Source organism: Cervus canadensis, chromosome 8, assembly GCF_019320065.1.
Source record: "Cervus canadensis isolate Bull #8, Minnesota chromosome 8, ASM1932006v1, whole genome shotgun sequence".
NCBI lineage: Eukaryota > Metazoa > Chordata > Mammalia > Artiodactyla > Cervidae > Cervus > Cervus canadensis.
In genome coordinates this window covers 20,302,471-20,316,028 of record NC_057393.1, presented here as the reverse complement: position 1 = coordinate 20,316,028, position 13,558 = coordinate 20,302,471, and the positions used below count along the sequence as shown (strand labels likewise).

The 13,558-nt window shown below is 39.7% G+C and overlaps 1 protein-coding gene across 1 annotated transcript in view; it reads left to right on the top strand.

Annotated features, from left to right (window-relative positions):
* The first annotated feature begins 3,499 nt into the window (after window positions 1-3,499).
* Window positions 3,500-13,558, top strand: part of SMC3 (structural maintenance of chromosomes 3) — a 37,957-nt gene continuing 27,898 nt past the window's right edge. Inside the window, exons 1-4 of the mRNA XM_043476001.1 lie at window positions 3,500-3,655; window positions 4,622-4,697; window positions 10,441-10,479; window positions 11,963-12,030. Of these exons, the coding sequence (XP_043331936.1) occupies window positions 3,641-3,655; window positions 4,622-4,697; window positions 10,441-10,479; window positions 11,963-12,030 (198 nt within the window). The 5' untranslated portion in view covers window positions 3,500-3,640. The remainder of the gene's footprint in view (window positions 3,656-4,621; window positions 4,698-10,440; window positions 10,480-11,962; window positions 12,031-13,558) is intronic.

The following is a 13,558-nucleotide window of genomic DNA, read 5'->3' as shown; positions in this document are numbered from 1 at the left end:
ACATGTTTCTGGGTCCTGAGAGACTGGAGGTGTGCAGAGGCCAGCTGAAAAATGAAGTCCTGGTCCTTATTTGTTTCATATGGGTTGCAATGGATCCAAAAACTCACTGCTGTGGTCACTTTCCTGGTCCATGCATGCACAATCACAATAGATGTTATTAACAATTGACAAATACTGTAAGCAACTAGGGTAGGGGGTCCCTGGAGGGAAAGAACTGGATATAGCTTTTGGACATCAGACAAGCCATTTTAGTCCTAAACCATTTTGTGACCTAAGCCTGACCACAATGCTTGCCCTTGAACAGGTCTTAGTAATAATGATCTTAAGGGAACGAAAGAACAAACTGCTAACATGCAAGAGAAGTAACAATAGCAAAGACAATAAATCAGTTGTAAACCCTCAGTTCTGTTTCCACAGTAAAGATTAGCCTGAAGAAATTTCTTGAACTGTTTTGCAAAATATAAATCCTCCTTGCAGGGCTCAGGGCTTCCCAGATGGCGCTCTTCGTGAAGAATCCACTTGCCAGTGCAGGAGACATAAGAGACATGGGTTCGATCCCTGGGTTGGGAAGATCCCCTGGAGGAGGGCATGGCAATCCACTCCAGTATTCGTGCCTGAAGAATCTCCATGGACAAAGGAGTCCTGGAAGGCTACAGTCCACAGGGTTGCAATGAGTCAAATATGACTGAAGTGACTTAGCATGCATGCATGCAAAGTGCTCAACCACCAGATCAACTGGAACCTAAGGGATGATGATGTTGACTTTTCCTGACCCTCGTGACTTCAACCAACCAAAGCTTTGACTCTGTCTCCCTTACCCTAGTTCTATGCTAAATTCTCCCCTGCTCAAGCCTCTTAATGAATATGCATCCACCACCCAACTCCTTCATGAATATACATATACCCTCAGCTTCAGTTCAGTCGCTCATTTGTGTCTGGCACTCTTTGTGACCCCCACGGAGTGCAGCACGCCAGGATACCCTGCCCATCACCAACCCCCAGAGCTTGCTCAAACTCATGTCCATCAAATCAGTGATACCATCCTACCATCTCATCTTCTGTCATCCCCTTCTCCTCCTGCCTTCAATCTTTCCCAGCATCAGGGGCTTTTCCAATAAGTCAGTTCTTCACATCAGGTGGCCAAAGTATTGGAGTTTCAGTTTCAGCATCAGTCCTTCCAGTGAATATTCAGGACAGATTTCCTTTAGGATTGACTGGTTTGATCGCCTTGCAGTCCAAGGGACTCCCAAGAGTCTTTTCCAACACCACAGTTTAATTCGTCATCACTCAGTCTTCTTTATGGTCCACCTCTCACATCTACATATGACTACTGGAAAAACCATAGCTTTGACTAGATGGACTTTTGTAAGCAAAGGAATGTCTCTGCTTCTTAATATACTGTCTAAATTTGTCATAGCTTTTCTTCCAAGGAGCAAGGGTCTTTTAATTTCATTTTAATTAAGCAGTGTTTTGGAGCCCAAGAAAATAAAGTCCGTCACTGTTTCCATTGTTTCCCCATCTATTTGTCATGAAGTGATGAGACCAGATGCTACGATCTTCGTTTTTTGCATGTTGAGTTTTAAGCCAGCTTTTTCACTCTCCTCTTCACCTTCATCAAGAGGCTCTTTATTTCCTCTTCCCTCTCTGCCAAAGGGTGATGTCATATCTGAGGTTATTGATATTTCTTCCAGCAATATTGACTCCCAACTTGCCTTTCATCCAGTCCAGCATTTCGCATGATGTACTCTGTATATAAGCTAAATCAGCAGGGTGACAATATACAGCCTTGAGTACTCCTTTCCCAATTTTAAACCAGTCTGACTATGTAACCTTTCCATACTCAGGGTGGGTGGGTTGAGGGGTAGGGAGAGTGTCACAGTTCTTGAGGCACTAGCCTATTGTGTTCCTTCTTTGCCTGGCAAGTAATAAAGCCACTCTTTCTTTCTCCTCCATAATTCTGTCTCATATTTCTGTTCGGCATTGGTGCACAAAGAGCCAAGATTTTGGCAACAGAGTGGGTAGCCATTTCCTTCTCCAGGGGATCTTCTTCACCCAGGGAACCGGGGACTCCTGCATTACAAGTGTATTCTTTACTGCTGAGCCAACAGAGCCCTCATAATATAGTCTGGAGTCGTTAATTCTCTTATCACTGAGCAGATTATGATGCTGGTCCCCTATATTGATATCAAGCTTCTCATACCGGGGAAGGAGGACCTGACAGGTATACTCTGGATACTCTCTGGAAAGGATCCAGAATCCACTATTGTGGCATAAACATTATTTAAGGCTGAAAGTATGAGTTTCTGAAATCTCTTATCTGCCTCTCAAAAGAGCTTAAAATAACACACTTGCCATAAATCCTCTCCCTGGGAACACACGGGGAAGTCTGACTCATCACTGAAGTAATACTCAAAGTATTACTACTAGCGACTTCCATCTCTTCTCCTAAGGGCCGGTTTGACTTTCCTAAAAGTCGTATGTTTTCCCTGAAGTGCTCTTTCTCTTTCCCTTGCCCCCTTCTAAAAAGTCATTTGTTTTCCCTTAAGTGTCCTTGTCCTTTTCATCTATTTAAAAGATACATAAAGTCTTCTTCCAGCACCAAGAGGTGTTGACAGGAATGAAGTTAGTCATTTGAAATAGTTCAACGTAGAAATAATCAGCGTTAGAACTGCCCGCCGTAGCGGGACGGGTTGCGAGGACCGACCAATTTGAGTGACTGCTGAGTGGCAAGTAATTTTACAGCGGCCCAGAGATCCGGGTTTTTCTCCTGCGATTGGGGCAGATCAGATACGCCCAGGGTTGCCACTAGTACCTCCAAGCTTTTAGGCTCTTAGGAAAAAAGGCGGGGGAGGGGTTTTAATCTTAACTAAATCTTTGCGTTGCAGTCGTCCAATCTGCCTAGATTTATAGCAACTGGCAGAGCAGTAACAGCTCCGGGATATTAATAACTATGACAATATTAAAATTAATTTTCTAGCGTCAAGTCCATTTGGGGCTGTCCTGAGAGTGGGGAGTCCAGAGCCAGTGGGAGCCATTCTAAACTTATACAAAAGAGAGAATAATAGAGGACCAGGGATTCTGCTCACCGAGTTTATCGCCCAGTCCAGTACTCTATAGGTTCGGGCAGCCGCGCCGCCCGCCCCAGCTCGCTATTTCCAAACAGCGCGAGACCACGGGGCCGTCAACTCGCACCGCTACTGGCGCTTGGACACCCTCTCAGCTTTGGCGCCGAACCTTTCTCCACCTTGTGGCCGCAACCATTGGCTGCGCGCTCGGAGGGAATACAGGTCAATCTCATGACCAAGGCTTTTCCGAATGAAGTTTCCGACTAATTCTCAGGAAAAAATCACCTAAAAATTGAGGAGGCAAATGAAATTCAGCTAACGACATCGTAGAAGGATCTTTTGCTAAAAAGACAGAGCAGATCTGACTCTGATTCCCCCACGCTCCGAGGGAAGCTGCGAGGGTGGTTCCGTCCAAGGCGGGGACTCCGCCTCCCTGGGCGCCGCCATTTTGTTTGGCTAGAGGGGTGCAAGCGGCGCTTTGGGGGGAGGGGTCTCTCAGGCGCCTCACCTAACCCCGCGGCCGAGTTGTTGCTTATTGCGGGGGAGCGCTTCTCCCCGGCTAGGGGCGCGGAACCATGTACATAAAGCAGGTGAGGCCTGTGCGTTCCTCCCGCCCCTCAGGCGCTCGTGGGGACCGCTCCTTCTGTCGGGGGTGTTGCTTCTTGCAGGGTGGCGCGGGGCTGGACAGGGACTGTGGGGGAGGGGTGCAGCTCGGGGCGCCCCTTTGCAGCCCGAGCCTCTCCGCAGGGCGCTTGCCTGAGGGAGGCGGGCTCTCGCGGAGAGAGCTGGAGGGGCTGGCGAGGCGGGCCTTTTGGAGGGAACCGGGCCCTCCCGGGTGGACGAGAAGCAGCTTGGTCCTGCGGGGCTGGCCAGCCCCCTCGCGAGCTTTTTGCGTGGCGTGTGTGGAGAGAGGGTATCCCCGGCCTGTGGGGTCCAAGCTGGGATGTCAGCTTAGCCAGGGGCCTCGCTTCTCCCCGAGTTACCGGAGACGTGAAAGGGTCCCTTCTTCTTGCAGAATGTGTAGCGCCTCCTCATTCCGTTGTTTACTTTCTGTCAAAATGGTCTTCCCGCGCTGGAGGCCACCCCGAAAATGAGCCCATTCACACGCCTTAGGAGAAATTTTTCGGCTGGATGTGATGGACTCTGAGCAGCCCTGTCCTGGATGGGCGGCTCTGTTTTGGCCAGAGTGTGACTGAAAGGGGCGCCCAGGACCGCTGAGCCCCCCTGCATGCTTGATAGACTTTTATCCGGTCCTGTGATGGTTAGTGTTCCAGCCAGCCTTATACAGTGTATTTGATTTTGAGCGCTCCCTAATAGGCTACTAATTATAACTTCTAAAGAACACTGGCAATGATTACTGATATACGGGCAGTTTTGAGATTTTTAAATCATTTTCCAAAATAAATTTTTCTTCTCTGACATGGAAGTTTCTCTATTTGGCATTAAATGGGAAACCAGAAAGGGAAGGAGGGCTACAGGAAAATATTAGCTTAGAAGTTATTTCTTTTGGGATGTGTTATTTCTTTCTGAAAAAAAATCTCTCTTCTGTTTGTTAGGTTATTATCCAGGGTTTTCGAAGTTATAGAGATCAAACAATTGTAGATCCGTTCAGTTCAAAACATAATGTTATTGGTAAGTGTTCATCGTTTACTCCGTCAGTTTTATGTCTATATAGTCGTTTAAATTTGCCTATGTTAGGCTTAAGGAGACAGGAATTGTCTTGAATATCACATAAATTTATATGGTTTTTTTCTGTATTAATACTTTGCTTTTATCTGCACTGATGAAGTTACTTCCTTTTTATGTTTAAAATACTTGGAAAAGACAGTCAAAGTATTAATTTTATTTGGTAGCCTTGTATTTATGTCTTTTAATAGATTCAAGTTTATAGTGAACAGCACTAAATTTAGCATTTCAGCTATTCTTGGTATGTCATTTCCTACTTTTAAAATGGTCACTATTACCTTATTTCAAAGATGACCATTCTTTATTCACAAATTAGGTTGTTCTAAGATTTTTTTTTTCATATTATAATGTCCAAGGACAGACCATGCAGCTGGGTGGGAAAAGCATAAACTTTGGATCATGGCAGAGTGGGATTTAAATCCCAGTTCTGCCATGTATTCTTCAGACTTCCTGATGCTTCAGTTTTCTCACTTGTAAAGTGGAAATAATGATACATGTTTCTTAGGGCTGTTGGGAAGATTAAATGAGAAAGCAATTATGTGAGTATAAGGGGGCTAATGATGATTGTCCTTCAATATAATAGTTAATATATAGGTTCTACAGATGATAGTGATACAGACAGCAGTGTTTTCTGACCATCTGCTGAGTTTTTAAAGACTAGATCAAATGAGTGCTTCTAGACACCAGAAAAGCATAGAACTGCTATCAACATAGATTTCAGCTATACACTGTCCTAGTTGGTTTGGTCTGCCACAACAAAATATCGTAGACTAGGTGGCTTAAACAACAGGGATTTATTTTTTCACTGCTCTGGAGAACCTTTGTTTGAACCTTTCCCTCTTGAAAGAGCAGTAGTCCTGCCATAAAGGCCTCACTCCTAACCTCATGTAAATTACCTCCCAAAGACCCCCCCTCATCTCCAAAAAGCTTCATATAGTGGGGTTAGGGCTTTAACATATGAATTGGGGGTCAGGGAGAGTGTGTACCATGGAGTCCATAGCTTGAGGTGAGGTAAGATTCATACTGTTGACTGAAAAAAAAATGCACGAGTTGGGAATTAAGTTTTATTTGGGGCAAAATGAGGACTGCAGCCCAGGAGACAGCACCTCAGATAACTCTGAGAGACTGCTCCACAGAGGCAGTGGGAGAAGGTCAGTCTATAAGATTTTGGTGAAGGGGAAGTTCAGTGCCTTCAAGCCCTTTGGTTGTTATTCAGTCACTAAGTCGTGTCTAACTTTTTGTGACCCCATGGACTGCAGCATACCAGCCTTCCCTGTCCTTCACCGTCTCCAGGAGTTTGCTCCGACTCATGTCCATCGAGTTGGTGATGTGATCCAACCATCTCATCTCTGTCACCCCATTCTCCTCCTGCCTTCAATCTTTCCCAGCATCGGGGTCTTGTATAATAAGTTGGCCGTTTGCATCATGTGGCCAAAGTGTTGAGCTTCAGCTTCAACTTCAGTCCTTAAAGTGAATATGAATATTCACTGGAATATGAATTCAGTGGATTGATTTTCTTTAGGATTGACTGGTTTGATCTTGCAGTACAAGGGACTCTCAAGAGTCTTCTCCAACACCACAGTTCAAAGGATCAATTCTTTGGTGCTCAGCCTTCTTTATGGTCCAACTCTCAGATCCATACATGACTACTGGAAAAACCATAGCTTTGACTAGGCAGACCTTTGTAGGCAAAGTAATGTCTGCTTTTTAATATGCTGTCTAGGTTGGTCATAGCTTTTCTTCCAAGAAGCAAACGTCTTAATTTCATGACTGAAGTCACCATCTGCAGTGATATTGGAGCCCCCCAGAATAAAGTCTGTCACTGTTTCCATTGTTTCCCCATCTATTTGCCATGAAAAGATGGGACCGGATGCCATGGTCATCGTTTTTTGAATGTTGAGTATTAAGCCAGCTTTTTCACTCTCCTCTTTCACTTTCAGCAAGAGGCTCTTCAGTTCCTCTTCACTTTCTGCCATAGGGTGTCACATGCATATCTGAGGTTATTGATAGTTCTCCCAGCAATCTTGATTCCAGCTTGTGCTTCATCCAGCCGGGCATTTCGCTTGATGTACTCTGCATATAAATTAAATAAGCAGGGTGACAATATACAGCCTTGACACACTACTTTCCCTATTGAACCAGTCCACTGTTCCATGTTGAGTTCTAACTGTTCTAACAGGTTTCTCTGGAGTCAGGTAAGGTGGTCTGGTATTCTCAACTCTTGAAGAATTTTCCACAGTTTGTTGTGATCCACACAGTCAAAGGCTAGCTTAGCCTGTGAAACAGAGGTGGATATTTTTCTGGAACTCTTGCTTTTCTTTGATCCAGTGGATGTTGGCAATTTGATCTCTGGTTCCTCTGCCTTTTCTAAATCCAGCTTGAACATCTGGGAGTTACCCGTTCAGGAGAACTGAAGCCTCTCGGAGAATTTTGAACATTACTTTGCTAGCGCTTATTTGACACAAAGTTTTCTGCTAGTCAAGAGGAGCGGATGTCATCATGAAGGGATTTAGCTATTTTCTAGATATGAAGAGATGCAGGGATTGGGATTGTGAAATCAGTTCCTGAAAATATCAATCTGAAGACCTGTTGCACCAGTTTCCCTAGTGGGAAAGTGAGAGTGAGCAGAGAGTGCCTGACTCTCCACCCTGAATTCAGCTCGGGGTGTTGAAGGTCAGCAGCTGCAGCAGCATAGGGTTCCATCTTTGCAGAGGCAAATGGCAAATGCCCTTGTTGTTCTGTTGCTGGCAAAGCTCTTGGCAAGTGCCAGTTTAGTTGACAATACAGAAATAAGTTAAGGGTGAACAGTGAATACTGATGTTCCCAGAGAAACTTTTGAGAATCATATTTTATTTTGAAATACATAATAAAATTTAAAAATTGAGGGCAAGAGAAGGCCTGCCGTTGAAGCATGAGTTGCAGCTTTGTAGTTGGTAATAAAAACATACTTTTCCTTCTGCCTTAACCTACTGAAAAATCATTAGTTGGTGTGCTGTAAAAACAGATTGATTGTACTGGAGTTTTACTTGCATTTTGATTATAAGTATCTTCTGATTTTCATCAATCAGAAAATCTTTAGAAATGGAGAAAAGTGAGTAATTACTAGATATAGATTATTTCCTTAACTTATAAATTAAAAGTGGTTAAATATCTTAATATCAGTTTTATACAGTTATAGTTTTTCCTTGGTATCTTGGATGCATGACTAAAACTTGTTATCAAATCATAGTCTTGTTATCAAATCTATGCATATAACCTAAGCATACCCCTAGATTACTTGTAATACAATGTAAATGCTATGTAAATAGCTGTAAACACAATGTACATCATGTGTAAATAGTTGCCAGCTTGTGGCAAATTCTGGCTTGTTTTTAGAACTTTCTGAAACCGCCCCTGCCCCCTGTCTGTGGTTGATTAAATCCTTAGGTTTGGGACCCAGCAGTTTGGAATTTGGAGGACTGACTGTAATTTTATAAATGAACTGTAAGATGATGGCCATCATTACCTAGAATGATTAAATTATATCTGTAGGGCCTCATATCAGGTAGCTATTTTACTACTTTGGTTGCAACATTAGGATTGTTAATAGTCACAGTTACAAAGGAAATTATCTAAATGTTCTTTTGTTTAACTGAAAAAAAAAAAACCATGATATTGTTTAATGTATTTTAAAAACAAGTCCCTTAATCATGTAAGAAAGACCAAAAGTAATATACACTGAGATTGATCCTAAACATATCTTTTGAAAGCTTTGTTTAATGATTTTTGACCCTTGGAAAAATAATGATTTGAAGGCAGGGAGATACCCCATGTGCTGATACTTATTTGATGTTTAAATGTAATAACCATAAACCTTTTTGAGGTTATCTTTTTTCCTATCCTTCTAACAAAAGAAATATACATGACTTTGTAGAACATAAAGAGCATAGAAGCTAAAAGGAAAAAAAATTAAACTGTAGTCATTCTACCCAGAGATAGCTATTCTTACTGTTAATGATCTATACTTTATACTTGAGTTAGTCCTGCTTTCCTGGAAAACAGAGCTCTGGGCCTGCTTAGCTGCTGAGGCCTTAATGGGAGAGTGCAGTTTGAGGGCAGGAGTGAGGGGAGAAGTGGTCATAGCTTTATAAAGAAGATAAATCTGGTTTGCGGTCGCATTGGATAACTTCCAGACAGATTTTGTGTAGCCATCTTATATAATCACAGTATAGTTATCAATGTCAGTAAATTTAGCATCAATACAGTAATCTTTTTATTTTTATTTTCTAGTTATGTTGATTGACCCAGAAATGTTCTTTATAGCATTTCTACCCCCTCTAGCATTCCCTCCCTCTAGTACAGGATTTAATTTACGATCAGGCATTGCATTTAGTTATCATGTCTCTTTATTCTCATTTAATCTGGGTCATTTCCACAGCCTTTGTGTTTTACATTGTTAGTTTTGAGAAATATTATGTAAATGATGTGTCCTTTTCAGGGTATTCCATGTGGAGGCACATGATATCCATCTGCTTCTTATTGATGATGATACTTTTGATCAGTAAAGGTTGTGTCATTTTCCCACTATAGTTAGTGTTTTTTCCTTTGCAACTGATAAATAATGTGGAGAGATTTTGAAACCATGCAAATACTGTATTCCTTATCAAAATTCCCCCTTAGATTTAGTATTCATCAATAATTCTTGCCTTTATTCTGGTAGTTACAGGATGATGATCTATTTCCAGCACTCCTTTCACATTTACCCTTTGTTGTTCTACTGTAATCAAGCATCCTTTCTCCTTATCTGTTTATTTATCTTTTTATTTTCAGTATGGACTTACGAATTATTCTCCTCCACTTCCACCCAAGCCCTAATTTATAATTCATCTAATTATTTTGGTGCTCAAATTGTCCTAGATTTCCCTAGAAGAAGCCCCCTCCCTTCAAGGTGGCCTGTGTCTTGTTACATGCCTTTTTTTTTTAAAGCACTTCATTACTTTCTGATCTCTTTAGAATTTACTTTGGAGTAAAGATAATGACTTTGGGGCTAATTTGTTCAGGATATTGGTCAAGATTGAGAGAGAGTGACAGTTATTCATGACTCTTAACAATGAAAATTCTGAACAGAAAAGTTCAAGTGAATTCATTATATCTGATGCATTTGATTTTCTCTTATGTATAGAATTGCTTATTTCTGAATTCAGGTAGTAAAACAAGTGCCTTATGGTTGTCTGTATTTTTGGGATTCTGAGACTATACTTGATGTATAGGGCTGATCAGAAAACTGTTTAACATGGAAATGGTTTGTGAAATTTTAATGACTGTTTAAGTATTTTAAAATTTTAGCATGTGAATCTTTAAATTGTTAAAAGTATTATATACAATTAAAATAAAATTACATGTCCATTGTAATGATTATAAATTATGAAGACCAGGTAGTATGTTTAGTTATTCCTGTTAATTTTAAACTATGGAGAAAGAGCAAAAAAGTAAACAATGAAATAAATTGCTTTAAGAAAAAAACTGAACAGTATACAAAAACTGTACTTATTTGGTAATTAAAGCTGTTTTATTTGCTGTTCACTGCTCTGTTGTATTTAAGTTTTAAGATGTTTTGTTAGAAAATAAGATTTTCTATCTTTGAATACTTTCAGTATAAAATTTTACTGTTTTTTATACAAAATAACATATACTTTTTGAAATTTTATAGTGGGCAGAAATGGATCTGGAAAAAGTAACTTTTTTTATGGTAGGTATTGTATTTTTAATTCTAAATATAATAAGACCTAGGTATCTTAAGGTAGTTTATCTGAGGTTATGTCTGCATGAAACAGAAGAAATACTTCTTCAAACACTATTGCAATTTAATGTAGAGGGTTTAGAGTGTAAGAATCCGTGCTCTACGCTAGTGGCTAATTAGCCATGTGAGATTACGCAGAACAACTTCTCAAAGTAGTCTTTCACTTTAAAAACAGGTATTTACCCTGCCTACCTTAGATGAGTTGTGAGAATCAAATGAGATTATATGTATAGGAGTGCTTTCTAAACTTCAGTGCCATATATAAATGTTGTAAATGCAGAGAGAGAAAGAATATAAGTGCAGTAGAATAGTTAATATTGTTATGGGAAATAGCTTATCTGTTTCATCTAAATCAATTATTTTAATAAAAGATGGAGTATAAAAAACTGTATAGACTCAACAAAGAGTTGTCAGAAGGTAGTAAATAGAGCTTTGAAAACTATCTCTGAAGATAAAATGCATTTAAGAATAGTACTGCCTGTGTTAAATTCTTTGGGGAGAAAAATATTTTAACAGATTTGGACTATATAAGGAGTAGGTGGAAAAATTTTTAAACATCTTAGTTGAGTGGTGCTTGAGGAAAAGGGAGCATTAGTAATAGCAGAAGTTTTGTCTCTTCTCTGCTCATGCTTTAAAGGGCACTCTGTATCCCATCAGTAGTTTTAATTTGGGGATGGTGAGAAGGGAAATATTTCTCTAGGAGTTTGAATTTGTCCCCTCCAAGGTGATTATAAAAGAAAACCAATCCCCACCATCACCCCCAGCATACACATTCATATACACACACTCACTCTTTTAGAGTGTCAAAAGTCTCTCAGATGGACGGGGAATACAACAGTTGAGTGAAGAGTTGGATTTCTAGGAGAGGGTGGTCCAGTTACGCATTCTGTGGAAGTGGCATGAATGATACCTTATTTATAGACGAGAAAGGGCATGTAAGTACTGCAACAGAGAGTAGAAATCTGAAGCATTTCCCAGTATTTCCTACATAGTTCTGTTTCTTTTGACAAAGTATCCAATTAAGGATATTATAGGAATATATCCTATTTTGTTAAATATTTTAAATTATATCATTTATATGTAGTGGATAAAAGCAAATATAGCATGAAACCTAAACACATATACTTTGATCAAGAGTTATACCTTAGTTCCACTTGTCTTTTTGTGTATTTCAGTGTTTTCTTTTTATTTTCTTACCTTAAATGTTTCCGTGAAAGCTTGTTAATATTTTTCTAATATCATCATTTTGTAGCTGAATAGTCTGTACAGGCAAATTTTTTGCATTCCTTTTGTCTATATGAAACAGTTAATCTACTTTATCTGTATTGTTCAATACCTGATAGATACACTGTGTTCTCTGAAGGTATGGGAGATTATAACTAAAGCACAAATCTTTTTTAGATTGTACTAATAGTTGTTTTTATGTTTCTAGCAATTCAGTTTGTTCTCAGTGATGAGTTTAGTCATCTTCGTCCGGAACAGCGATTGGCTTTGTTACATGTGAGTGAGACTGCTTTAAAACATTACAGGTTTTAAGTACTTCTAAAAATACATTGTCAGTGCTGCTAAACAAAATTATTTTTTCAAGTTTCAGATCTTTTGTGAACATGACACAATATGTTTCTTATGTATATGTTCTGCTGTGAAATTTAGTGTACTATATTAATGCAGGATGAAGGCTTAATTTTTATATAATGGTTAAAAAAATTGTAGGAGTTCCCTATGGATGGATATATGTTCCATATAAATATAAATTCTTTATACTTTGAATAAAGAATCTGGAATCTGGCTTGCTGAGGAGAAAAAAGAGTTAGGTTGGGAATTAGGAACTTTAAGACTCAGAAAGTGAAGTTGCTTAGTCGTGTCCGACTTTTTGCGACCCCATGGGCTATAGCCTACCAGGTTCCACCGTCCATGGAATTTTCCAGTCAAGAATACTGGAGTGGGTTGCCGTTTTCCTTCTCCAGGAGATCTTCCCAACCCAGGGATTAGACCCGGGTCTCCCGCATTGTAGGCAGACGCTCTACCGTCTGAGCCACCAGGGAAATCAGAAGTTAATATGGAGCCACAGAAAAGCAACCATTACAAACTTAACCACATAAAATTATTTTTAGCCATATTGGTACTTAAATGGTAACATTTTCCAATAAGAAAGTGTGTTTATAGTAATGAAAATTGTTAGAATGTTTTCATTAAATTATAAATAATAAACACTTTTAGGTTAAGAAAGTATAAAAGTCTATGATAAAATGATGTACCTCATCTGTCTTATTTAAATATGGCTTGTAATTACTTTTAAGACCAGAAAGCAAGATTCTTCAGTGTATCTACACAGTGTCTCTCAGACTTAAAGTTTTTTTCTAACCATTATCCCCCACCCCCCGCCACCCCTGCCCTCTGTTTTTTTTCCGGTTGTGCCATGTGGCTTGCGGGATCTTAATTCCTCAACCAGGGATTGAACCAAGGCCACGGTAGTGAAAGCACCACGTCCTAACCACTGGACTGGCAAGGAATTCCTTCTTCCCACTCTTAAATTTTAATTAAAAATTTTTTTTTTAATTTGAATTTTTAGTCTGTACTCAGGATTGATTCCGTATAAGAAAATCTCTGTTTAGGTTTCTCAGATTAGCATTAAAAGAATAATTTCTTTAGGTATTATTCTTTATTGTATTGAACAAACTTCATAACAGTTTTCACAATCTAGAAATTATCTGGGCTTGTTAAGTAGCTGGGTCACAAACCGATCGAAACGTGACGTTTTAAATGCGAATGTTTTTGTAGCAGATTTAAAACTATATAGAATATCTCAAATGTTTAAAAAGACAGTTCCAGTAATTATATGCTTTGTTAGGGTTCCTTTCTAACATTAGGATGAATCTATAAGAGAAAAGCCTCAAGGTGTTTTATATATTAGCAAATAGGTAAAATTGGGTGGCTCTGGGGTCTTGTGCTCAAATGAAGTGGTATGTAGAACAAAGCCTATGTATAGCTAACTTTGACATCTTTTGCATAGTTCTCATTTTTTTAA